This window comes from Pantherophis guttatus, chromosome 2 (assembly GCF_059756535.1).
Source record: "Pantherophis guttatus breed Tessera chromosome 2, ASM5975653v1, whole genome shotgun sequence".
Lineage (NCBI taxonomy): Eukaryota > Metazoa > Chordata > Lepidosauria > Squamata > Colubridae > Pantherophis > Pantherophis guttatus.
The window spans coordinates 267,935,472-267,963,061 of NC_142064.1; the positions used below are offsets into that span (position 1 = coordinate 267,935,472).

Genomic DNA, 27,590 nt, shown 5'->3' on the forward strand with positions numbered 1-27,590 from the left:
AAAAGAGGAAAATCTAGAAACTGACGCCTGCCGGTTCTAGATAGGCAAAGTTAGAGGGAACCTTCACCACTTCTCTTAATGCCCATCATCCCACACCCGCATGGAACATGATCTCCTTGCAGGATCCTCAGGCATTGCGCAGAGGATCCTCTAGGGGGCTCCCACGAGAGTCCGATGGAAGAGCCGGGCAGCGCTCTCCCTCCCTCCCCGCCTTACAAAAGAACTGAGCATGCGCCGGTCTCTTTCCCAAGTCAAGAGACATGCGTGCTTCCCTAGGCATTTTCCAGCAAAGGCTTGAAAGCTGCTCCGCTCTTTCTCCAGCGCCCGAGTGAGCCTTTCAGGGAAGGGAAGAGGCTGCAGGGAAACCTTGGACTTGGAGATCCAGACGTGAGTCTGGGTTCAGTGACTGGGTGCGTGTTTGACTTTTCTCAGGCTTGGAGTCGTGGAAAGGGGGAGGAGGAGCCATTGGCCCCATGTTCCCCTGCTGTCCCTGTGCATGCAAGGGCCAGGCAGGGGAGAAAGCAAAACTTCGCACTCTTCGCTTTGCCCCCAGGGGGGAAAAAAAAACCAGGGTCGCAGAAAAGAGGATTTACAATCCATTTCCACGGGAAACGCCTTGCATGGAGGGAGAGGAGGAGGAGAAGTGTTTGCAAAACAGAGATTTGTGCCTCCAAGTCAGTCTTGACTCCTGGACAGTTTCCTGCAAACTTCATGGCCCCGTTTTCCGAAGGGGTTTCCCTCGCCTTCCCCTTCTTAGGCCGAGAGAAGCGAGCCGTCGGAGTCCCTCCTGCTGGGTTTGCACGCAAGGCTTCAACTCTGTGTGTAAGGAGTTGGGTGCAAGGGGTGCAAGGACTCGGAACTGGGTTTCCTGCTTTCCAGCCTTTCCCCACTATCACCAGCTGGCTGTGTCGGCAGATAAATTGTTGCAATATTTTCAGGATCAGACTCAATAAAGATAATAGGAGTTAGAGCTTTAAATATATTTCTTTTTAATTATGATAGGCATTCTATATTCACTGAATATTCAAGGTAGAAGCAGTGAGAATGGTGATGGTGGCTCCTTATATATACAAGGGGTGGAGCTAGGAATGGGAGTGGTAAGTTATGAATACATTAAAGTCCAAAGAATAAGTTAACCTCTGATGTTCCATATATACATTATTTACACATTGGAGAATAAGGCATTTACATCTGACAAATCCCCCTCTAAATGCCGGTTCGTTACACAACACCAATTACATTCTGATTCAGGACAATATAATACATATAATTTAGAAGTTAAATATTTGTGTTGTTTAGAAGGTAAGGGTTTTGTTAATATGTCAGCTAATTGTTCAGAAGTATCGCAATGTATTGCTTTAATGAATCCGTCTTGAGACAGTTGTCTCACATGCTTAAACTTTATATCAATATGCCTGGACCTTTGTCCAATTGCATCGGATCTGGATATTTCAATGGCCGCTTTATTGTCTTCATGCATAATAAATGGTAAAGTGGGTTTCTTCCAAACATCAGTGATCAGATCATTGAACCATACAAGGTTATTTGCAGCCTTGGACAAACAAACATATTCCGCTTCTGTAGTAGAAGTGGCTACTAGTTCTTGTTTACCAGTATACCAGTAAACTGGACAATCATTCAATAGAAAAACATAACCAGAAGTACTCTTCCTGCATGATGTATCACCAGCCCAATCTGCATCAGCATAACAAGTAATTTTTGGTTCTCTGTCATTATTGGGTTCCAACATTAAACAAAAATCTAATGTACCCTTCATATATCTTAGAATTCTTTTGACAGCTTCCCAATGATACAAGGTTGGTTTACTAACATATCTTGACAATAGATTGAGAGGTAATGCAATATCTGGCCTAGTCCAATTAGATATATAGAGGAGTGAACCTATAACTGATCTGTAAAATGTGTTGTCTTTAAACTCAGGGGAAGATTCATCAGTGTTTCTAAGAAAATCAGTTTGCATAGGGGTGTCACAGGTTTTGGCATTATTTAAGTTACATTTGTTTAGGAGTTCGATGATTTTATCTTTCTGTGTAAGTTTGAATCCCCTTTTAGTTTTGTTAATTTGCACACCAAGGTATTTATTCACTTTACCCAGGGATTTCAGTGAGAAGTGTTCATTTAACTTATTTACAAAGATTTCCCTGCTCTCTTTATGCTTTCCAATGTATAAAATATCGTCCACGTAAATTAATACAAATTCAATATGATCATTACTCTTTTTTACAAAGAAACAGTTATCAGCAGTGGTGGCGTTGAAATCCATGGTCTTAAGTACTTTTACCAAGCAATCGTACCATCTTTTGCCGGATTGCTTTAATCCGTACAGACTCTTATTTAATAACCAAATTTCGTTCTTATTAGTGTATTGACTGTGTGGTGCTCTTACATATATTTCCTTATCTAATTTTGCATGTAAGTATGCGGTCTGTATGTCATATTGGAATACGTCCAGATTGAGTGCAGATGCTACTACAAGGGCTGTTTTGACACTCTCTGTTCTCACTGTGGGTGAATATGTATCAGTATAGTCTTCTGGGTATTTTTGTGCATAGCCTTGTGCAACTAGTCTAGCCTTGTATAAGGTATTGCCTCCTTCTAAGTTCTTAATTTTATAAATCCACCTGGTACCTATAATTGTTTTATCCTTAGGTGCGATCGCAGGTGTGAATACATTTAATCCTTGTAAACTTTCCATCTCTTTTTCCATAGCTAGTTCCCATTTTTCTCTTTCTTCATGTGGAAGTTTCAATACTTCTTCATATGTATTAGGTGTTATTTGTTCTCCATTCATATGCATTATGTAATCTTTGTATTTATTTGGTATTTGGTTTCTATTGTTTCTAATAGTTCTTTCAGGCTTGCTATGGTTATCATGCAAATATCTAGCTTCCTTTTTTGTTAATGTGTCTGTCTTTATTTTATGCTGACTATTAGTCCAAGTTTTGGTTTTGTTCTTACTTTTGTTAATATTTTGATTTTCTGTTGTTCCTTCCTCGCAAGATATCGTATCTTTACATTTATTAGGAAATATTTCATTAAGGTGCAATTTTGACCAATTGGCCTGTTCATGGAACACAGCTGTTCTGGATACTATAAATTTGTTATTACTATCAATAAATCTGTACCCTTTGGTTCCAGTTTCGTATCCCATGAATCTTAATCTCCTGGATACGTTTTCTCCCTTTCTCCTCAATTGTTTAGGTATGTGTACGTCTGCAGTGACTCCAAATATGTGCATGTGTGATAATTTGGGTTTTCTATTGTACATCACCTCATATGGTGTCTTATTCACAATACTGGACCAGGTTCTATTTTGAGTGTAATTTGAATAATGTAATGCCTCTGACCAAAATTGTTTGCCTAAACCAGCATCCTCTAATGTGCACCTAATCATGGTTTGTAGTGTGGAATTTTTCCTCTCTGCAACTCCATTTTGAAATGCAGAAAAAGGATTGGACGTGAAATGTAACATTCCTCTATCCTTTAACCATTGGGAGAATTCTTTAGACATGAACTCACATCCCCTATCTGTCATAATTTGCTTTATTCTGATATTATGTTGTGTTTCTATACGTTTGTAGAATTCCTTAAATTTCTGAAATGTTTCATCCTTGTGCTTTAATGTGTAAACAAAACCATATCGGCTGTAGTCATCCACTATTGTTAGGAAGTAACGTTTTCTATAGGTAATTGAGGGACTTAATGGACCAACTAAGTCCATATGTACCAAATCAAAAATATTGTTAGTTGATCTGTTAGATTTTTTTGGTCTGGGACTGGTTTTTAGTTTGGTGGATTTACATACTGAGCATTCCAAATAATTTTCACAATTTTTTATTTTGACACCTTCTGCGTGTTCAGTCATTTTTTGTACTACAGGAAAGCTTGCATGTCCTAACTTCCTGTGTAAGATGTGAGCACACTCATCATGAATTGGTTTACCTATTTTTGGTTTCTTTTCCTTGTATGTATTTTTGTGATCATGAGTTATTTTACACTCATCATTGTCACTGTTACTGACATTTTCATCATCTGCTTCAATACAATCTTCCATATTTGAATCAATGTTATGTAAACATCTTTCTTTAGTTATCAGATAGGGTAGACCTCCTTTTATCATTACAGTACCTACATTTGTTTTGTTCTTTTCTATAGTTGCTTTCCCCTTTGAGAAAAATATATTGATATCAGATTCTCTGCTTAATTTTATGGCACTTAGTATGTTGTGAGGTATTTCTGGGATTAATAATACCCCCTCTATTTTCCCTAGACCAGGCAAGGTCACATTTCCTTTGCCTAGTACTTGAACCTTTTCTTGATTAGCTACCTTTATCACAAACTTATCTTCTATAAATGAAGATAATATACTTTTGTTGTTGGTGGTGTGATTTGTTGCACCAGAATCAATAAGCCAATTGTTATTCTCATTCTGCTGTGTTCTGGTGCTGTCTTGTTTATTTAGCCCATTCAGTGACCCAGATTTCCTCTCTTTTGAATTTTCTCTACCCCCTCTACCTTCTTTGTAATTTGGTGGACTTCTATATTTGTGTCTATCTGTGGAAGATTGTCTGTAATTATATTTGCTCTTATATTCTGGCCTATGTCTCTCTCTTGAGACTTTGGGGCAGTCTCTTCTACTATGTTCCCTGGATCCACAATTGTAGCATCTAAAGGCCTCATTATGTTTATCTTGAAAGACTACTTTCCTAAAAGGTTTGTGGTCTGTTTGGTTACTGGATCGATTTTTTCTTGAATTGTCTTCTGCTATCAATTTGTTAGATAGACTTTCTATGGATAAATATCCCAAATTAATGGTATCTAAGTGTGACATAAAGCTATCCCATGATGGATCAAGTGAATTGATAATAACACTTTTCATTGTTTGATCTGAAATCACTTCCCCCCTCAATTGTAGCTCAGCTCTTATTTTGTTTAGATTTATCAAATGCTCACTTATAGAAACCCCTGGTTTTACTCTAGAGGAAAAGAAATCCTTAGACATTCTTGTGGTTGTAGCTACGCTATCGCTGTGAAATAGATTAAACATGCATTGAATTATTTCTGATACAGTTAGGTTTGGTTTGATGCTATGATACATTGCAGGAGACACGCTAGATATTATTATGAAAAATGCTCTATGATGTAAACAATCTATTTTTAAAGTCCAAGGTCTTCTTGGAGGGCTAGTTATAAAGAATAGTAAATTTTCTTTCATGAAAATAACCTGAAGCTGTTGATACCACTCTTGTAAATTAATACCATCAATTCTAAGTTTTGGGAAGTCACTGGGTAAGTTACCTACGTTATTCTGTCCATTACTTACAACCTGTGGCAGTCCGTGATCTCTCAAGTGCAGGAAATTACAGAACGGCATTGGGATGCTTGCAATGAGTCTGCGCGGTTCTCTGGCCAGTTCAAGTCCTTCTGGGTCGTCTACGTAGTTTCGCACATGCGCGTTGCTCATTTCTTCTTTGGTGGCGTCGTGGAAGGTTCTCTCCCTTTCAGCTCTCTCGATCCGCTCCTCCTCAGATGAGTCGGTCTCTGGCTCGGTTTTTGGGGTTCTGGTGGTGGCGACGGTTCTTTTCTTCTTTTTGTGTGCGTTGGTATTCGATCTTGTCTGTGGTGTAGGGCGAAATCGGCATGGCTCTCTGGGCTCGGGCGTTGTCGCTTTCGAAATCAGGATGGGAGCGTGCAGGTCTTGAGTCGCCGGTTTGATTTCTTGCTTCTTCGTAGATGTCTTGGTAATTTTCAGTCTTGGCCCAAAAGCAGTAAAAAGCGTTTTCATTGCTGATTTTACTTGAGATTTTGTTAAATCGTCTTCACTTTCTGATTTTGGATCATCTGAAGAGTTTGAGACTTCTTTCTCACTTTCTTCGTCTGATAGTGTTTTTCGCGCCAGAAATTTTGAACTGAGCGTTTTGATTGGCTCTGCTCCATTCTCTTTTGAAGTTCGTTGAAACCAAGATGGCTGCCATTCAAAATTTCGCGCGGGATCACATCTTTTCTTTTTAACAACTATTTTCTCAGTAGTCATCTCACTTACGGTTTTTTGATCTTTGGGTTTTTCTTTAATGACGTTTTTCTCTCTCGCTGCTCCGCTGTTCTTCAGCATCTCCTGGAGGTCCGCGATGAGACTTTCATCATTCTTTTGGCTTTTTAGTATCTTTAATATCTCTGACCTGAGTTCGTTATTTTCTATTTCGATTTCTTTCTGGTCATTATTTTCACTCATTAGTTCTTCTTCTTCAGTGGTGTATTCTTCGGATTCTCTCGAAATCGCATTGGTGGATTCGTTGATCATCTCTTGATCAGTTTCTATTTCTTTGCTGTAGGCCCTGGTGTTGGGCCTATCTTTCTTGGACATTTTTAATTACTTATTGAGTCAATTAACCATCCTCTGCTACCAGCTTGTTGCAATATTTTCAGGATCAGACTCAATAAAGATAATAGGAGTTAGAGCTTTAAATATATTTCTTTTTAATTATGATAGGCATTCTATATTCACTGAATATTCAAGGTAGAAGCAGTGAGAATGGTGAGGGTGGCTCCTTATATATACAAGGGGTGGAGCTAGGAATGGGAGTGGTAAGTTATGAATACATTAAAGTCCAAAGAATAAGTTAACCTCTGATGTTCCATATATACATTATTTACACATTGGAGAATAAGGCATTTACATCTGACATAAATAAGGTTGCCTGTTGAGATCTTAGCATATCTTCTGGCTTGGTTATATATAATAAGAAAATAGATATTGTACCTTTACAGGGAGGATACATGAGATGTGGATGTGGCTTACTGATGATGTCTAACAAGCCAGAAATATATCTATATAAGTCTCTCACCAGGCAGCACAGGGCTTGCTGGCTGCCAGAAAGAAAAAAGCCCAGAATCGAGTGGATGTGACTCCACTGAGCTAGGGCTGCAGAAAAACCTTGGTTACGTAGGAAAAACCTGGCTAAAAGAAAAACATATATATATATATGTAGGTCTTTGGTTATTCGGGTTATTTGGTTATTCGAATAACCAAAGACCTACATACAAACACCTGCGAAAACCTCAGAAAACATATATATATATGTTTTTTCTTTTCTAACACCTAGCAAGCTCTCACTGCTAGGTGGGAGACCTAAATAGATCCATTTCTAGCTCGTTAGCTGTCATCAGTAGGCCACACCCATATCCTCCCTGTAAAGGCACAGTATCAATTTTCTTACTTCTTCGTAGGGTTTATGTGTGTTTTTCTTCTAGCCAGGTTTTCCCTACGTAGCCAAGGTTTTTTTGTAGCTCCAGCTCAGTAGAATCTCATCTACTCTGTTCTATATAAATAATACAAACAAACAAACTTTATTGTCATTGTATGTGTATACAATGTGTATGTGTATACAGAACGAAATTCACTTAACACCCAAAGACCAGGTCCAACACACATAATCCCCAAACACACTCCCACCCACCACAATTCCCTACCCCTAAACCACCCAAACATCCACAGAACAGACCAAGTTATACTGTCCAACAGCTCACTGATGGTGGTCCTTTAGTTCATTGTTGAGTGCAATTATAGCTCTGGGATATCCTGGGATTTATTTACTTATTAAGTGGATTTAGACAGCCCCTCATGTCAATTGCTGTTTGTGACCTGGGACATTTACGATTTGGATTGTGCAAATGATTGCTCTTAACAACGCAGCTATAGAAATGATATTAAAGGGTATATTAAATACTTCACAGGGCTGTTGGGGTGAGGAAATAGTAAGGCGGAGCATTATGTATAATTGCTGCCTAGAATAATTTATAATAATATACTGAAGACATAAAAATTAAAATTAAATTTTAATTAAAAATTAGGAAGTAGAAATCAAAAACATCTAAATGTATTTTTCCAATATTTTGATAGAGATCGATATCCTGAAGCAGGGTGTCAAATTCGTGTCCTCATGTGACCTATCGGGACTTTTCCCTCCTTTGCTAAACCAGGCGTGGCGTGATATATCTGGTCCCTGGGCCGCTAGTTTGACAGTCCTGTCCTGAAGGGTTCTGTGCAATTTTCCCCACATGTAGAGAGATCAAGCTAACTAATAAGATACCCCCCTCGGTCCCCGACATTGGTAGGTTAATCCAAATTTCTTTCTATTTTTTTCCTTCCCTTTACCCTTCCCTGTTCTCTTTCCTCTCTTGATAAAGATGCTCAATAGTTCAATTCATCACTCTAGTAAACACCCTGAATAATTTGTTTTCCATTTCAGATATGTAAACTGGAAATATATTCCGGTTCTTCTGGAATCTTAAGTATCTTGTCTGGGAAGAGAGCTGAATGGCCTTGGAAAATTTGGCCAGACCTCTTGTGAACAGAAAGACCTGTGGAGATCCATGGGTCTGTTTTGAAGCTGTATTAGAGACTAGAGAAAAGATGGAGGGACAACACCCAGCAGATGCAGAAATTAGAAAAAGCCCTTCAACTGCTCAGTCTTGGAGCTGTGGGAAGAATGGGGCAGGTCCTGGGCAGAAGAGTCACGAAGAGGCATCCAATAGTTCAGAGGTCCACTGCTGTCACTTCACAAAAGTTCAGTTTCAGGAGGGGAGCCGTCCCCGAGATGTTTGCACTCAGCTTCACTACCTTTGCTGTCAGTGGCTGCAACCAGAAAAACACACCAAGGCTCAGATGCTGGACCTGGTGCTCCTGGAACAATTCCTGGCTGTCCTTTCCCCAGAGGTGGCGAAATGGGTGCGGGAGTGTGGAGCAGAGACCAGTTCCCAGGCGGTGTCCCTGGCTGAAGGATTTTTGCTGACTCAGGAGGAGGAAAACATGCAGGAAGAGTTGCAGGTGGGAAAATGGCAGCTCTAAAGAGGATCTCTCTGAATTTGTCAATTTCTCCCTGGCAGAATTTTCTGGGATTATTAATTCCTAAGGGCATATGTTCTATTCTTCCAGAGGATGTATTTGGAGCAATTCTTTCATTATGTTTCAGTAATGGACATTGGGGTCTGCTAGTTTGAAGGTGCAGTATGATAATTCCTTTCTATCTCTGTGCTCTTCCTTTGTTTCTCGTAACACATCATGTCCAGAAATCCATGGAAGCTGTGACTGAGTATCCTAAGGAGGGGAAAGATTCATTCAAATCTTCTCAAGAGCTGCTCTTCAGGGAGAACTTACAGAAAGATCAAAGTCAAGACTCTACGGAAGGTAAGAAAGGCTCTTTCTCTGTAAGGTGAGATTTTAACATTTAACTGATTCTTTCACTCCAGTTTATTGGAGTGTCTCTCTTTAACAAATCTGCTTCCAGTATTTTTCTCTTTCTCACAGAGAGTAGAAAGCTGTCCTTGGAGTTTTTAGAATCACCTCTTTCTGATGAAGTTGAAGGATTAGCTGAACCGCTACTTCAGGTAAGGAGAAATAAGATCGGAAAAGGTCCATAAATCTTGGATGGATTTCATTTTGTTCTAGAGTTCAATGTATAAAATTGCTGTTTCTAAGGAATACGAATTTGACATCAAGTCATTGAACATTCACACTCACCTTAGCTTACCCTCTCCCTTCTGAGGGGATCCTTTGTGAGATGCCTTTTCCACCTCTCCTTCTTCATTTTCAGATTTCATTGACCAGACTGTTGTCAGCATTGGAGCTCTTCCTTCTGTCTCCCAGGGTTGTTCACACACACCATTATAAAGAAAATAGTCTTTTTTGCCTTTTGAAAAGAATCTTTGGGACTACCCAAATTCTTAATCTGGTGATTAAGAATCTCCATAGACATATAGAGTTCTATTACAAGCTCGCTCAACTTCTTCATGAAGGTGTGGAGTTGGGGTTTGTTGGTTCCACAGTGTATAAAATGAGCCATTGGAAAACATGTCAGCTGGGTTTTGCCAGTATTTTACTCTACCCATCCAAGGAAGAATGGGAGTCACTGAAAAGGAGTGGATTGAAGACTTTATATTGAATATTTTAGTTGGTTATACCATAAGGCATTCCAAACACCTCCAGTTGATCAAACATGATTTAGTTGTGCCATCAGCCAAAAGCGGTTAGACCTTATTCTTAATTTTGCAGAGGATACCCATTTTGTTCACTAGATCTCTTTCCTAGAATTGGTGGAATAAAATTATCCCATTATTCTTGGAATTATCTGTTAATAAGGAAACTTGTGTCCTTGTTCAGGATGTTGTGTCTTTTGAGGAAGTGGCTGTGTATTTCTCCAAGGAGGAGTGGTCTCAACTGGATGCTGACCAAAAGGCACTCCACGGAGAAGTCATGCTGGAGAATTCCAGGAATCTCTTTTCGCTGGGTAAGAATCCCTTTCTGTGCTCAGGAATGTAGAGAAGGGGCTTGAATGTTATTTCTGGGGAAAAAAATCATTTATTTACAGTGCATTCAGAAAGTATTCAGATCCCCTTCACTTTTTTCTATTTTGTTATGCTGTAGCATGATTCTACAGTTGTGGAAATGAGTATTATGTATTTTATGAACAGAAAGCATTTTTTAAAAAATACATACAATTTCTTGTATGTAATAAGGGAGACTATAGATTTCCAATTTTTCTTTGAATAAATTTCCTTCTTCCATAAAATCAGTTTGGACAAATGGTTAAAACTCCAGGCTAGAAATTGGGTGACCGTAAGTTGTAGTTCTCCCTTAAGCATGAATGCTGACTGGGTGACTTTGGGCCAAACTCTCTCAGCTCAACCCATGTCATAGGGTTGTTGTAGGGAAAACAGCAGAAAGAGGGAATATCTGAGATGTCCACTGCCCTTATTATTTGCAATAAAATAAAGGAAGGATATAGAGTGCATTCAGGAAGTATTCAGATCCCCTTCACTTTTGTCGATTTTGTTATGCTGCAGGCTGATTCTACAGTTGTTGAAATTCATTTTTTTCTCATTTATCTACACTCAGTACCCGAAAATGACAAAATGAAAACAGAATTTTAGAAATGTCTGTAAATTTGTTAAAAAGTAAAAACTGAAATATTCATTGGCATCAATATTCAGACCCTCTCAGTCAGTACTTTGTTGAAGCACCTTTGGCAGCAATTGAAGCCTCCAGTCTTTTTGGGTACGACACCATAAGCTTTGCGCACCTGGATTGGGGGATTTTCTGCCATTCTTCCTTACAAATCCTCTCAGGCTCAGTCAAATTGGATGGCAACCGTCCTTGGAGAGCCATTTTCAGATTCCGCCAGAGATTCCTTCAGATTCCTCCAGAGATTCCTCCAGAGATTCCTCCAGAGATTCCTAAATAAGGTTGAAGTCATGGCTCTGGCTGGGCCACTCTAGGACATTCACAGAGTGTGTTTTGGCTGTTTGCATAGTATGGTTGTCATGTAGGAAAATGAATCTTTAGCCCATTTTCTGGTCCTGAGCGCTATGTTGTACAGCTTTCCATCACCCCTGACCAGTCTCCCAGTTTCTGCTGCTGAAAAACACTCCCACAGCATGATACTGCCACCATCATGCTTCACTATTGGGATAGCATTGGGCAGGTGATGAGTGGTTTCCTCCAGACATAATAATGTTTAGAATTGAGGTCAAACAGTTGTATCTTGGTTACATCAGACCAGAGAATCTTACTTATTTCAGTCTCAGAGTCCTTCAGGTGCATTTTTGAAACTCCAAGTAGGCTTTCATGTGTTGTGCACTGAGAAAAGGCATCCGTCTAGCCACTCTGCCTTAAAGCCCAGATCAGTGGAGGGCTGTACTGATGGTTGTCTCCAACCAGGATCTAATTTGAGAATTATGGAGTCTACTTATTTTTATTTTTATTTATTTATTTTTAAATTTGTATACCGCCCTTTCCTCTGAGGACTCAGGGCGGTGAACAGCCAAGTAAAAGCATAAACTACAAACATTAAAATACAATTAAAAAGATATATATAAATTTGGGCCCATGATTAAAAACAATAACAAACAATTAAAGCTCTTAGGAACCTTCAGTGCAGCAGAAAGTTTATGGTAGCCTTCCCTAAATCTCTTCCTTCAAAATAATCCTATCTCTGAACTCTGCAGGCAGTTTCTTTGACCTCATGGCTTTTGGTCTGGTACTGTATGCATTCTCAGCTGTGAGGCCATTTATGGAGAGCTGTGTGCCTTTCTGAATCTCGTCTAATCAATTGAATTGACCACAGGTAGACTCCAATCAAGGCATAGAAACCTGTCAGCAATAATCACAAGAAATGGGAGGCACCTGAGCTATATTTCAAGCATTGCAAAGAGTCTGAATACTTACATTAACGTGATATTTTGGTTCTTTTTAAGAAACTTACAGACATTTCTAAAATTCTGTTTTCACTTTGTCATCATGAGGTACTTAGTGTAGATTAATGAGGAAAAAAAATGAATTTCTACAGTTATAGAATGAAGCTACAGCACAATAAAATTAACAAAAGTGAAGGGAGCCTGAATACATTCTGAATGCACTGTATATACATCCTTTATTTTTTAAAAATAATATAGGCAGTGGACATACCCCAATATTCCTTCCTCCTGCTATTTTCCCTAGGAAAAAAAATCCTGTGAAATGGGTTGAGCTGAGAGAGATTGGCCCAAAGCCACCCAACCAGCATTCATGTCTAAGACAAAACTAGTACTCAGAGTCCCCCAGTTTCTAGCCTGGTGTCTTAACCATTTGACCAAATTGATATGGAAGAAGGAAATTTATTGAAAGAAAAATTGGAAAACAACATAGCCTGGCTTTTTACATAAAGAAAATTGGTATTTTTTAAATGCTTTCTGCTCATAAACCATAATACTCATTTCACAGAAGATATTAGCAAGAATCTGAGGAAGAGGCAGAATGTACTGATGGTGTGGCCTCTCTTGAACCAGGTTCTGCCTACCAGGATTCGGTATTTCCTCCTGAACCTGGTACCGTACTTTTTGGAATATAAAACGCACCTCCACTCCTAAAAGAGGGTAGAAATGTTGGTGTGTCTTATACACCGAATACAGCCATTTTTGGCCTGCAGAAACCCCGCCCCGCACGTCCCTAAAAACGGGCCTGTTTTTAGAAAAAACGGGACATGGAGAGGGTTTGGGAGGCCTACAGAGTGCTCCTGGGGGCCAGGGAGGGCAAAAACATTTTTTTCCTTGTTTACCTCTTGGTGCGCCTTATACTCCGGTGCATCTTATAGTCCGAAAAATACGGTAACTAGGTTTCTGATAGACCTGAGCTACTATAACCAAGACCGGATGAGCCCCGAGACGAATGTTCCCTTCTTAGAGATATTACCACTTGTGTACCAAGTTTGCATTAGACTTAAGTTGAGGGTGGGGAGCTATTGCCATCCAGAAATTCCCTTTGTCTTTCAAAGATTCTGCTTTGCAGACAAGTGGAGATGAGACTTTTATTGAAGTTGGGAGGCGCTGGGTATATTGCTGCCCCAGCATGCAACAGTGTCCAATGCACTTTGGTAGGTTGTGAAACCATGGAATTATTGTTGTGATCCAATACTATTGGAATGAAAATGTACAGTTTTCTTTTTTCTTTTCCAAGGCTTTAATGGGCAAGAGAATAAGAATTGCAATGAGGAATGCCAAGCAATCCATTCGAAAGGGGGGAAAAGGAAATTTGTAGATCAGATGCAACCAAAAAGAGATGAAACAAAACAATCACAAAGTGGAATTAAAAAAAGTCTTTCTCAGGTCAGTTGGCTTCCTAACCATACAGTGATCGATATGGGAGAAAGACCATATAAAACCATGGAGTGCGGAAAGAGGTTTAATAAATACAATCATCTCATTTCTCATGAAAGGGCACATTCGGAAGAGAAACGATTTACCTGCATGGAGTGTGGAAAGACCTTCAGTTATAATCACTATCTTAAAAGACATCAAAGGATCCACACAGGAAAAAGACCTTATAAATGCATGGAGTGTGGAAAGACCTTTATTCGTAACAGTGATCTTAATATCCACAAGCGGATCCATACAGGAGAGAAACCGTATCAATGCATGGAGTGTGATGAGACCTTCTGTTATTCTAAGACTCTTAGAATCCATCAGAGGAATCACAGAGGAGAAAGTCCTTATAAATGCATGGAGTGTGGAAAAACCTTTACTAGTAGCAGTAGTCTGAAATCCCACAATTTGATCCATACAGGAGAGAAGCCATATCATTGCATGGAGTGTGGAAAGGGTTTTAGGAAGATTGGTAATCTTAATACCCACCAGAGGATCCACACAGGAGAAAGACCTTATAAATGTGAGGAATGTGGAAAGGCCTTTAGGTGGAGTAATGCTCTTGACACCCATAAAAGGATCCACACAGGAGAGAAACCATATCCCTGCATGGAGTGTGGAAAGAGTTTTAGATTTAGTAGTCATCTTAATACCCACAAGCGGATCCACACAGGAGAGAAACCGTATCCCTGCATGGAGTGTGGAAAGAGTTTTAGATTTAGTAGTCATCTTAATACCCACAAGCGGATCCACACAGGAGAGAAACCGTATCAATGCATGGAGTGTGATGAGACCTTCTGTTATTCTAAAACTCTTATAATCCATCAGAGGAATCACAGAGGAGAAAGACCTTATAAATGTATGGAGTGTGGAAAAACCTTTACTTGTAGCAATAGTCTGAAATCTCACAATTTGACCCACACAGGAGAGAAGCCATATAAATGCATGGAGTGTGGAAAGGGTTTTAGGAACAGTGGTTATCTTAATACCCACAAGAGGATCCACACAGGAGAGAAACCGTATCAATGCCTGGAGTGTGGAAAGACTTTTAGTTGTAGGAGTAGTCTTAATTCCCACAAGAGGACCCACACAGGAGAAAGACCTTATAAATGCATGGTGTGTGGAAAGAGCTTTACTCATAGCAGTAGTTTTCATCACCACAGTCGGAGCCACACAGAAGAGAAGTCATATACATGTGTGGAATGTGGAGAGGGCTTTAGAAAGAGTTGTGATCTCAATTCCCATAAAAGGATCCATATGGGAGAAAAAAACATATGAATGCATGGAGTGGAGCTTTGTAAGGAGTAACACTTTTATTTGCCATAGAAGCATCCACACATGGGAGAAATCCAGATAGTCCTTGGTGTATGACTGCAATTGTGCCCAAAATTTCTGCTGCTAAGCGAAGCAGTTATTAAGTATGTCTTGCCTTATTTTACGACTTTTTTTGCCACTTTTGTTAAGTGAGTCACTGTACTTGTTAAGTTAGGAACACTGTTATGAAATGAATTTGGCTTCCTCATTGGATTTGCTTGTCAGAAGCTCGCAAAAGGTGATCCCATGATCCAGGGACAATGCAACTGTCATGAATCAGTTGCCAAGCATCTGAAATTGGATCAGGTGACCATCGGGATGTTGTTCATAACTGTGAAAAATGGTCATTAGTCACTTTTTTCAGTGCTTCTATGACTTTGAGTAATCATTATATGAACTGTAATAAATTGAGACTACCTATATTTGTCTAAAATATCTTGCAAGGACCATTTGAGTAATAATCCAAATAAACTGTAGCTCCTCTTAAATATGCATCCATAAATTGCCTTTCTAGTGCAAACCAGAACAGTGTGGATCCCTAATCCTCCTTGTGGTTTTTGCTAAGTTCAAATAGACAAAGGCCTTTTGTACACGTAGAAATATTCCTGATTGTTTTTCATTATATTATTTCAAATATTCCAGAATACCAAACACAATTATCACATTGTTGTTCAATTATGTCTTTGGTTAGAGCAGTGGTTCTCAAACTGTGGGTCGGGACCCCTTTGGGGGTCGAATGACCCTTTCACAGGGGTCGCCCAAGACCATTGGAAAACACATATTTTCAATGGTTTTAGGAATAATTTTATGGTTGGGGGTCACCACAACATGAGGAACTGTATTAAAGGGTTGCGGCATTAGGAAGGTTGAGACCCACTGGGTTAGAGGGAAAAAACCCACAACTTCGTTAGGGGTGATCTGATACCTTTTGCTGTTGCCTGAATATTTCTGTTCTGATATTGGGCCAAGTATCTGGGCCTTTCCCTTTCTCTGCCTGTCCTACCTTTCCATCTCCGCTTGTCTGAGGAAGACTCCGGTGAGAGTTCTGATTGCTGCATCCAGAACGTTGCATTTTTAAACCAGGAGTCCCCAACCCACAGGCTTTGTCCAGAACTAGGCCGTGCAAGCAGTGGATGAGCGTGTGCAAGCGTAGCTAGTGGCAGGCACTCAAACTTTGAGCGGTGGGTGCACAGGCCATCTACTTCCACAAATGGAGCTGTGCATGCATGCGTCTGCAAGCAGCTTGCATAGGACCATCCTCCACCTCCTCGCCCACCTGGGCTACAAAGCCAGAAAGGTTAGGGACTGCTGTTTTAAATCGTCAATCATACCCAATTTAATTGAGTTGAGCTCAAAAACGTTTCTCAAAAGTCCTGGATTCTAAAAGGTTTTAAGTTTTCTGTCTCCCGATAAGGGTTGTGGAGATGTTTTATTTTGAAAAAATATTGGAGATACAAAAGAGAAACATACAAACAATGGGTTCGTATTATGTTTGTTTTTTATACTAAATCAGACATGTCAAACACAAAGCCTGCAGATCAGAACCAGCCCACGAGCAGAGTTAGATGTGGCCCATGGGGCCACCCTAGACATGGTGAGGTGCTGCCCCCACTGCCTTGGCCCACCCCATCCCAGCTGGACGCAACCCCTGGGTATGTGCACAGGGATCTGGAGTGCCAAGTGGCGGCAGAGGACCTGGTGGCGGGCGCTGCGTTGCTGCCAGGGCTCTCCACTCCCTCATCTGCTCGTCGGAGATTAAAAAGAGGGAAAATCTAGAAACTGATGCTTTCCGGAGAGGCCATTTCCTTTCTAGATAGGCAATGTTAGAGGGAAACTTTCCTTCCAAGTTTAATGCCCATCATCCCAGACCCACATGAAACATGAGGTCCTGAGCCCTTGCAGGGCCTTCTCGCAATGCGCACAGGATCCTCTAGGGGGCTCCCTGGAAGAGCCGGGCAACTCCTTCCCGCCCCGCCGATTTACGGGAGAACTGAGCATGCGCCGGTCTCTTTCCCAAGCCAGGAGAGCTGCGTGCTTCTCTCTAGGCATTTTCCTGCAGAGGCTTCAAAGTTTGTCTGCTCTTTCTACGGTCTCCGATTCTGCCTTTGGGTGAGCCTTTCTAGCACAGGGAAGGCTCTGCACGGAAGTCTTGGATCTGGAGGTACAGACGTGAGTGGGGGGGTTCAGTGACTGGGGGGGTGGGTGACTTTTCTCCCGCGCTGGAGGCTTGCATTGCTCAGGCTTGGAGTCGTGGAAAGCGGGTGGAAGAGCCAGTGGTCCCATGTTCCCCTGCCGTCCTTGTGCATGCAAGCGCCAGGCAGGGGAGAAAGCAAAGCTTCGCGCCCTTTGCTTTGCCCCCCGGAGGAAAAAAAAAAACAGGGTCGCAGAAAAGAGGATTTACAATCCATTTCGACGGGAAGAGCTTTGCATGGAGGGAGAGGAGGAGGAGAAGTGTTTGCAAAACAGAGCTTTGTGCCTCCAAGTCAGTCTTCAGTCCTGGACAGTTTTCCTGCATCTTTCTTGGCCGAGGGAAACGAGCAGTCGGAATTCCTCCTGCTGGCTTTGCATGCAAAAGGCTTCAACTCCGTGTGTAAGGAGGTGTTCTTAACTACGCAGCCATATAAATTACATTAAGCTGCCTTTTATATGATTATCGTATTAAATTATCGTATTAAATTACGACTAGCCAGAGAGAGCCATTGGGTTCAGTGAGGAAAGCACAAGGCTTCGAAACCAGGAGATTTAACTTTGTAGTCCAAATAATATGGAAGACCAAAACCTGCTGGAATAATGTGGAAGAATAATATAGAATAATGAAATTGGATATAAAAGTGATATAATACTGGGGTCAGCCTAGAGGATCTCTGAAGGGCCCCTTTCTTTAGTATTAGGTTCAAAAAGTGAAACCGTGGAAATAACAAACCTTCCTCAGCTGGAAAGTTCAGGAAACACCATCATGAGCAAAATATCATACCTAGCCAAGCAGAGGTAACCACAGACATAACAGCAGGAAACTTAGGCAGGAACCTAGTTTGTAGGTTCCTGCCTAAGTTTGTAAGTTTGCAAGAACACCTGTATCCTACTTAAGAGGGAACACACTTTGGTAAGCTTGTAGGGTATAGCAGCAAGAGGGGGGGGATTGTCGCTGTGGGCTGTCAGAAATGTAACCAATCATAAGATGTCAAAAGTATGGATAAGAGTAACTGCATTAGAATCTTTTGGGGTTCAGTCTTTGCTTCTTGTGTTGCACTGAACCTTGCGCAATAAACCTCTCTGATCACCCACGGATATCTTGTGAGTCTTAATTTCCATAACACAACCTTTGGCATGAAAGCCTTGAACTCATCCTAATTCCCAGCCCAATCTACTTCTCAGGGCTGCTGTTGTGGGAAAAACACTAACAAGGAGCACTTTGTGTAATTTCTGCCTAGAGTAATTTATACAAATAATATAGAAGATATAAGAATAAAAACTAAATTTTTAATAAAAACTAGGAAATAGAAAATTAAAACATTTAAATATATTTTCCAATATTTTGGATTTACAATATTTACAAGGGTTCACTGCAATTTCCCCCATATGTTGAGAGAGCAAGCTAACTAATGATTTCACCTCCTTCGCAGACCTTGGTGAGTTCATACGAATTTCTTACTTAATCTTCCCTTCCCCCCACTCCCCATTTCTCCATTTTTTCCATATCAGATATATCAGCTGAAAATAATTTCTGCTTCTTCTGGAATCTTAGGTATCTTGTCTGGGAAGAGAGCTGAATGGCCTTGGAAAATTTGGCCAGACCTCTTGTGAACAGAAAGACCTGTGGAGATCCATGGGTCCATTTTGGAGCTTTATTAGAGACCAGAGAGAAGATGGAGGGACAACACCCTGCAGATGCAGAAGTTAGAAAGGGCCCTCCAGCTGCTCAGCCTTGGAGCTGTGGGAAGAATGGGGCAAGTCCTGGGCAGAAGAGCCACGAAGAGGCATCCAGTAGTTCAGAAGTCCAATGCTGTCACTTCACAAAAGTGCAGTTTCAGGAGGGGAGCCGTCCGCGAGATGTTTGCACGCAGCTTCACTACCTTTGTCGTCAGTGGCTGCAACCAGAAAAACACACCAAGGCTCAGATGCTGGACCTGGTGCTCCTGGAACAATTCCTGGCTGTCCTTCCCCCAGAGGTGGCGAAATGGGTGCGGGAGTGTGGAGCAGAGACCAGTTCCCAGGCGGTGTCCCTGGCTGAAGGCTTCTTGCTGACTCAGGAGGAGGAAAACATGCAGGAAGAGTTGCAGGTGGGAGAATGGAATTATGGCAGCTCTAAAGAGGATCTCTCTGAAGTTGTCAATTCCTTTCTGGCAGAATTTTCTGGGATTATTAACTCCTAAGGGCATTTGTTCTATTCTTCCAGAGGATGTATTTGGGGCAATGCTTCCATTCTGTTTCAACTTTCAGCAATGGACATTGGGGTCTGCTAGTTTGAAGGTGCAGTATGATAATTCATTTCCATCTCTGTGCTCTTCCTTTTCATAACATATCATGTCCAGAAATCCATGGAAACTGTGACTGAGTTTTCTAAGGAGGGGAAAGATTCATTCAAAACTTCTCAAGAGTTGCTCTTCAGGGAGAACTTCCAGAAAGAACAAAGTCAAGATGCTACGCAAGGTAAGAAAAGCTCTTTCTGTGTGAGGTGAGATTTCAACATTTAGCTGATTCGTTTGATCCACTTTGTTGGAGTCTCTTTAACAAATTTGCTTCCACTATTTTTCTCTTTCTCACAGAGAGTAGAAAGCTCTCCTTGGAGTTTTTAGAATCACCTCTTTGTTCTGGAGCTGAAGGTTTAGCTGAACCGCTATTTCAGGTAAGGAGGAGAAACATTGGAAAAGGTCCATGAATCTCGAATGGATTTCATTTTGTTCTAGAGTTCAATGTATAAAATTGCTGTTTCTAAGCAATACAAATTTGACCTCAGGTCACTAAACATTCTCCCTTCTGAGGGAATCATTTGTGAGTCGCTATCTCCACCCCTCCTGCTTCATCACATTTCATTAACTGTTGTCAGCATCGGGGCTGTTCCTTCTGTCTCCCAGGGTTTTTCTCACATACCATTACAAAAAAATGTTCTATTTTGCCTTTTGAAAAGCATCCATGACTACCGTGACCTGGTGATTGAGAATCTCTATAGATATATAGAATACTATTACAACCTCTTCCAACTTCTTCATGAAGGTATGGAGTTGGGGTACGTTGGTCCCTCAGTGGATAAAATGAGCCATTGGTAAACATGTCAAGTGGGTTTTGCCAGTATTTTGCTCTGCCCATCCTAGGAAGAATGGGAGTCACTGACAAGTAGTGGATTTAAGAGCTAACTACCAATTGACCAGGAATATTTTAATTGATTAAACCGTCAGGCATTCCAAACACTTCCAGCTTGATCAAACATGATTTAGTTGTGCCATCAGCAAAAGTGGTGAGATCTCATTCCGAATTCTGCAGAAGATTCCCATTTTGTTCACATGATCTCTTTGGTGAGAATTGATGGAAGAAAATTATCCCATTATTCTTGGGATTATCTGTTAATAAGGAAACGTGTCCTTGTTCAGGTTGTTATGTCTTTTGAAGAAGTGGCCGTGTATTTCTCCAAGGAAGAGTGGTCTCAACTGGATGCTGATCAAAGAGAGCTCTACAGAGAAGTCATGCTGGAGAATTCCAGGAATCTCCTTTCTCTGGGTAAGAATCACTGTCTGTGCTCAGGAACATAGAGAAGGGGCTTGAATGTTATTTCTGGAAAAAAAACATTTATTTACAGTGCATTCAGAAAGCATTCAGATCCACTTCACTTTTTTTCAATTATATTATGCTGCTGCATGATTCAACAGTTGTTGAAATGAGTGTTTTGTATTATATGAGCAGAAAGCACTTAAAAAAAAAATTCTTTTATATAAAAAGCCGAGGCTATGCAGTTTTCCAATTTTTTTTTTTGAATAAATTTCCTTCTTCCATGAAGTCAGTTTGGTCAAATGGTTAAGATACCAGGCTAGAAACTGGGTGACTGTGAGTACTAGTTCTACCATTAGCATAAATGCTGGCTGGGTGACTTTGGGCCAATTTCTCTCAGCTCAACCCATTTCACAGGGTTGTTGTAGGGATAACAGGAAGAAGGAATATTGGGTTTGTCTGCTGCCTTTATTATTTAAAAAAAATGAAGGATATGGAATGCATTCAGAATGTATTCATACTCCCTTCACTTTTGTCAATTTTGTTATGCTGCAGCATGATTCTACAGTTGTTGAAATTCATTTTTTTTCTCCTTCTTGGTACCCAATAATGGTAAAGTGAAAACAAAATTTTAGAAATGTCTGTACATTTATTAGTTTCTAGCCTGGTGTCTTAACCTTTTGACCAAACTGGCTTTATGAAAGAAGGAAATTTATTCAACGAAAAGTTGGCAAACTGCATAGCTTGGTTTTTTTGCATAAAGGAAATTGTTTTTGTTTTTAGAAAAAAAGCGTTCTGCTCATGAAATACAAACTACTTATTTCATAGAAGATATTAGGAAGACTCTGAGGAAGAGGCTGAATGTACTGAGCAAGGTTCTGCCTACCAGGATTTGTTATTCCCTCCTGAACCTGGTCCCTGATGGCCCTAAGCTGCTATAACCGACCGGATGACCTCTAAGAGGGATGTTCCCTTCTTAGAGATATGCTCACTTGTGTACATTAAACTTAAGTTGAGGGTGGGGAGGTATTACCATCCAGAAATTCCCTTTTGAGTTTCAAAGATTCTGCTCTGCAGACAAGTGGAGATGAAACTTTTATTTAAGTTGAGAGCTAGTGGATATGTTGCTGCCCCAGCATGATATTGTCCAATGCACTTCAGGAATTAGTGGCACCATGGAATTGTTCCAGGTGGAAGATTAGATCAATCCAATCCTATTATAGGAGGATCATTAGGGATACACTTGGAAATGGGTCTTTGCTATAATCTTCATTTGGACTCTTTGTTTGCCAACAAAACAGCAGAAATATATTGATGATTCTTTGGCTAAATTTCAGAAGAAAGGTTTTATTGTTCCCTTATTCTTGTTACAGTTTTCATTTTCCTTTTTCAAGGTTTTAATGAGCAAGAGCATAAGAATTGTAAGGAGGAACACCAAGCAATCCATTCAAAAGTGGGGGAAAGGAAATTTGTAGATCAGATGAAACTAAAGAGTGATGAAACAAAGCAGTCACAAAGTGGAGTTAAGAAAGGTCTTCCTCTGGTCAGTTGGCTTCCTAACCATACAGTGATTGATATGGGAGAAAGACCATATAAATCCATGGAGTGTGGAAAGATGTTTAATAAATCCGATCATCTCTTTTCTCATAAAAAGACACTTTCAGAAGAGAAACGATTTACTTGTACGGAGTGTGGAAAGACCTTCCGTTATAGATACTCTCGTATAAGACATCAAAGGAATCATAAAGGAGAAAGACCTTATCAATGCATGGAGTGTGGAAAGGCCTTTAATTGTAAAAGTGATCTTAATTCCCACAAGAGGAGCCACACAGGAGAGAAACCTTATAAATGCACGGAGTGTGGAAAGGCCTTTAATTATAGCAGTAGTCTTAATCCCCACAAGAGGATCCACACAGGAGAAAGACCTTATAAATGTGTGCAGTGTGGAAAGACGTTTACGCGTAGCAATCGTCTTAATTCGCACAAGAGGATCCACACAGGAGAGAAACCGTATCAATGCCTGGAGTGTGGAAAGACCTTTAGTTGTAGGAGTAGTCTTAATTCCCACAAGAGGATCCACACAGGAGAGAGACCCTATCAATGCATGGAGTGTGGAAGGACCTTTACTTGTAGCAGAAGTCTTAATTCCCACAAGAGGATTCACACAGGAGAAAGTCCTTATAAATGCATGCTGTGTGGAAAGAGCTTTACTCATAGCAGCAGTTTTCATCGCCACAGGAAGAGCCACATAGAAGAGAAGTCATATAAATGTGTGCAATGTGGAGAGGGTTTTAGAAAGAGTTGTGATCTCACTTCCCATAAAAGGATCCATATGGGAGAAAAAAACATATGAATGCATGGAGTGGAGCTTTGCAAAGAGTAACACTTTTACTTGCCATAGAAGCATCTACACACAGGAGAAACTATATCAGTAAAGGAATTGTGTAAAAAACTTCAATAGAAATTCAAATAGTCCTTGGTGTATGAGTGCAATTGTGCCCAAAATTTCTGTTGCTAAGCAAGACAGTTATTAAGTGCATTTTGCCCCATTTTACGACTTTTCTTGGCACATTTCTTAAGTGAATCATTGTAGTTATTAAATTAGTAACACTGTGAAATGAATCTGGCTTCCCCATTGGATTTTCTTGTCAGAAACTCACAAAAGGTGATCACATGATCCAGGACTAATGAAACTGTCATGAATCAATTGCTAAGCATCTGAAGTTTGATCAGGTGACCTTGGGGATTTTGCAACGGTCATAAATGTGAAAAATAGTCATAAGTCACGTTTTCAGTGCTGCTGTAACTTTGAACAATCATTAAATGAACTGTAGTAAACGACTACCTATAGTTGTCAAAAATCTCATACAAGTACCATTTGAATAATTAAATAATTTTTTTTCACAGAGATTTTATTTTAAAACAAAAATAAAACAAAAAAATCATCATTCCAAATAATTACAGTGTATTGATCCGTTAACATCCTTTTGTGCTCCCTCTTCTCTTCAAAATATCACTATATATCCAAAGCTTATTTTCATAAGAAATATTCCACTTAATTTATCTCAACATCCACATATTATATATTTATCTCCATGTCTTATTGTCCATCCATTGATAAAATAAATCCCATATCAAATAATATTGTTTATCCTCCTGTTCTCTTATTTCAAATGTCAATTTACTCATTTCAGCACAATCCATCATTTTCTTAATAATTTCATCATCAGTAAGTGTCTCTTCTCCTTTCCAATTTTTAGCAAATACAATTCTAGCCACTGTTAAAAGATTCACAATTAAATATTGCAATTTTTTCATTATATGGCTCTGGTAAGATCCCTAAGAAAAATTATCTCTGGTTTAAAGTCAATATGTCTCTTAGTCATTTTTTCCAACCACGTGTGTATCTTGGTCTAATATCTCTTTGCTTCTCCGCATGTCCACCACATGGTAATAGGATCCTGGAGTCTGATGACACGTCCAACATTTCTCCAATTTAATCTGGAACATTCTGGCTATCCTCGTCGGGGGGGGTAGATGCCACCTGTGAAGCATCTTATACAAATTCTCCTTATATGCTGTTGACATTGTCATTTTATAGTTATATGACCACAATTTTTGCCATTTCTGTAAATCAATACCATAGTCAAAATTTCCCCCCCGTGCTATCATTGCTTCTTTAACTTGTTCTTCTTCCAGTTTTACTTCTAACAAATATCCATACAAATTTTTAATTATATGATCATCAGAGCCCATTAAAATCTTACCTAATTAGTCAAAACATTATAAAGCCCTTCTTGTTTGAGATCCTCTCAATATCTAGAAAATATTTGCATGTATGAAAACCAGTGCATCTTACATCCCTGATCTTCTAGTTCCTGCTTTAATTTAAGTTCACCCTTTTCATCCAATAGTTCACTATACCTAATATTTTGTTTCCTTTTAAATATTACTGGATATGAAAAAGCTTCAATTGTAGATACCCAGACTGGAATCTTCAAATAATGATATTTTTTGACGTTCTCCCAGTTCAACCATAAAGCTTCACGTATCTGATGTCTTCTAAAATACCCTTGTATTTTTGTTCCTTTGTACCATAAAAAGGCATGCCACCCCATCAACAAATCACATAATTTAAATAAATTTTTTACCTTCTTAGATATGCATTCATAAATTGCCTTTCTAGTCAAACCAGAACAATGTAGATCCCTAATCCTGCTTGTGGTTTTTGCCAAGTCCAAATACTCCAAGGCCTTTTCTACGTGTAGAAATATTCCAGGTTGTTTTTCATTATATTGTTTCAAATATTCAAAAACATCAAACATAATTAATCACATTATTTTTCAACTATCTTTTGGGTAAAAAGATAAGTTTTAATAAAGTACCACAATTTTATTTGAGGTTATCTGATACCTCTTGCTGTTGCCTCAAGATTTCTGTTCTGATATTGGGCCAAATAACTTGGCCGAGCCCCTTCTCTGGCTGTTCTATCTTTTCCATACTTCTTGCTCCAGTGAGAGGTCTGATTTATGCATCCAGATCGTTGACTCTTGCAAAATCTTGCTGTTTGTGAGGGCCCTTCCTTTAGTAGCTAAGATTTATTTTCATACACGGTACTTACTTAAGAGTGTCTTGAGTCTGATCTGATCCCACTATTGCCACCAATTTGTCATGGGTTCCTTTTAAACCACCCAGGGCTGTGGCCCATTCGGAACTGTGCCATGTATGTGGCGAGTGGGCATGCGTGTGTAGTTCCACTTGTGCAAGTGGCAGGTTCACGCATGAAGCTCCATTTGTGTGAGTGGCGGGTGTGTTTGCTGGCCGCTTCCACAAATGGAGCTGCGCGTGCACATATTTGTCTGCTCCTTGCAGGGACCCATTCTCTCTCCCCCCCTCGTTGGGCTAACAAGCCGGAAAGTTTGGGGACCGCTGTTTTAAATTATACCCAACTTTCTGAATTGAGCTCAAAACATTCAGCAAAAGTACTGGATTGTAGACAGTTTAAGTTTTCTGTCTCCCGATAAGGGTTGTGGAGCTGTGTTATGTTGAAAAAAATATGAAAGATACAAAATAACATGCAAGTTCTTTCTGTGTTTCTTTTCTTAGTATAGTTATACTATACAACAGCGGTTCCCAATATTTCCGGCTTGACAGCCCTGCAGTGTTGGAAGGTGGGATGGTTTTTTGTGTCAGTGTTCCAAGTAACATCCCCAATGAAAGAAAACTCCGAGGCTTGAGTTTCCTCAAAGTTCCATTTTATTAAGAGATGTCATATTGGCACATCTGGGAAACCCCAAATCTGAGTGTTTCTGGGTTTTCCCCACCCAAAAGAAAGTTCAAGTCCCTGCCAAGCACCCACATGTCCATCACATGATCCAATCAGGCACCATCCAAAACTGAAGATGCCTCCCAGTCACCTCATCGCTGCTGCAGGGCAAAGCGGCCTTGACTTTCTGAAAAGAATGTTGTTTTGACTACATATCACCCACACTCCATACAATCCCCCCTCCCATTTTCCCACAGTAGAAATTGTGGCAGGCCTGAAAAAAAGATGGCTTCCAGGTCTGACGTGTGGGTGACAGGTGCACACAAGTGCGTGCAGCTCCATTTGCGTAAGCGGCAGGCACGCTTATCTGCCTCATGCAAGTAGAGCTCTATAATACTGTTATACTAAATACTATTGTCCATTTATATTCTGGGTTCCCAACCCCTCAGCCTCAAACCGTTCGGAAGTGGAATGCACAGTTCCAAACAGCTAGGCAGGAGACTGAAGGACTGGAACGTTGTACCCATCCATGGAGTCCTGACAGCCATAGCTTGGTCTTGTCCCCCTACCTTCAAAGCACCATATACCTTTCCATCCAGGATTGTTGGCATCTTGACCGTTTCTTGAAGTGAACTGTATACAGATAGTCCTCAACATAACGACCACAATTGAGGCCAAAATTTATGTTGCTAAGTGAAAAATTTGTTAAATAGGTTTTGCCCCATTTTACGACTTTTCTTGCCACCTTTGTTAAGTGAATCATTGCAGTTATTAAGTTAGTAACCCTGTTATCACAGTTCTTCTAGAACAGTGTTTCTCAACCTTGGTAGCTTGAAGATGGGTGGACTTCAACTCCCAGAATCCCCCAGCCAGTTGAAGTCCACCCATCTTCAAGCTACCAAGGTTGAGAAACACTGTTCTAGAAGGATCGTTTCCCTGGGATTGTTTTTATTATTGCCAGTTAACCTCTTGGTGTTTCCAACCCTCCTCAGCCGGCCAGAGGTATGGATTTGACAAAGGCAGCTGTAATAAAAGAAGTCACTAAAGGAAAATAAATACAAACTTTACCTTTCCTAACCTGTCTATTTTTTCCCTGTATCTCTTTCATCCCCCATATGTCACATCACTTCAGGCCTGAGTGTGCCAACAACCACTTTTTGGCTTTTTTTTTTTTTGGGGACTTTCAAAGAGAAACTCCTCTTTTTTGTCTTGGACCGCACAGCCATAGATTTCTGACTCATTTTTGAAGCCTCTTCAAATTTCTTCAGAAGCTGCTCTTGAGCAAAGCGACTTTTGAGCCACCACAGAATTTTTTTTCCTCAAAGATCCCAGGTGGTTCTTAGACATTAAAAAGAGGAAAATCTACAAACTGGAGATGCCACTTGTTTTCTAGATAGGCAATCTTAGAGGGAATTTTTCCTTCTACTCCAATGCCCATTATCCCAGACTCGCCCTCCCAGGTTCCTCAGGATTGCTCGCAGGATCCACAGGGTGGGGGGAGGGGGGACGCTCCCCAGCAGCCGTTGGAAGTACCGAGCAGCCTCCCCCCCACCTCCAATGACAGAGGGAACTGAGCATGCGCTCTTTCTCAGAGCTCGAGGGAGACACGTGC

The 27,590-nt window shown here is 40.3% G+C and overlaps 2 protein-coding genes across 7 annotated transcripts; both read left to right on the forward strand.

Annotated features, from left to right (window-relative positions):
* Positions 1-91: 91 nt before the first annotated feature.
* Positions 92-15,497, forward strand: LOC117658767 (uncharacterized). 4 transcript variants are annotated; one of them, XM_087884228.1, is made up of 7 exons: positions 92-410; positions 8,271-8,848; positions 9,091-9,208; positions 9,329-9,408; positions 10,181-10,307; positions 13,511-13,659; positions 13,770-15,497. In XM_087884228.1, exons 6-7 carry the CDS (start codon positions 13,613-13,615, stop codon positions 14,971-14,973), a joined length of 1,251 nt encoding a protein of 416 aa, XP_087740354.1. In that variant the 5' UTR covers positions 92-410; positions 8,271-8,848; positions 9,091-9,208; positions 9,329-9,408; positions 10,181-10,307; positions 13,511-13,612; the 3' UTR covers positions 14,974-15,497. The 4 variants fall into 4 exon arrangements, with proteins under 4 accessions (XP_087740354.1, XP_060547273.2, XP_087740355.1 ...); XM_060691290.2 differs by having other exon boundaries at positions 13,511-15,497; XM_087884229.1 differs by lacking the exon at positions 8,271-8,848.
* A 123-nt stretch (positions 15,498-15,620) lies between these two features.
* LOC117662629 (uncharacterized) lies at positions 15,621-24,082 on the forward strand. Of its 3 annotated transcripts, XM_087884315.1 has the most exons (7): positions 15,621-17,170; positions 18,567-18,638; positions 18,755-19,289; positions 19,542-19,659; positions 19,776-19,855; positions 20,598-20,724; positions 22,107-24,082. In XM_087884315.1, exons 3-7 carry the CDS (start codon positions 18,780-18,782, stop codon positions 23,063-23,065), a joined length of 1,794 nt encoding a protein of 597 aa, XP_087740441.1. In that variant the 5' UTR covers positions 15,621-17,170; positions 18,567-18,638; positions 18,755-18,779; the 3' UTR covers positions 23,066-24,082. The 3 variants fall into 3 exon arrangements, with proteins under 3 accessions (XP_087740441.1, XP_087740440.1, XP_087740439.1); XM_087884314.1 differs by lacking the exon at positions 18,567-18,638 and having other exon boundaries at positions 15,621-17,178; XM_087884313.1 differs by lacking the exon at positions 18,567-18,638.
* The last annotated feature ends 3,508 nt before the right edge of the window (positions 24,083-27,590 follow it).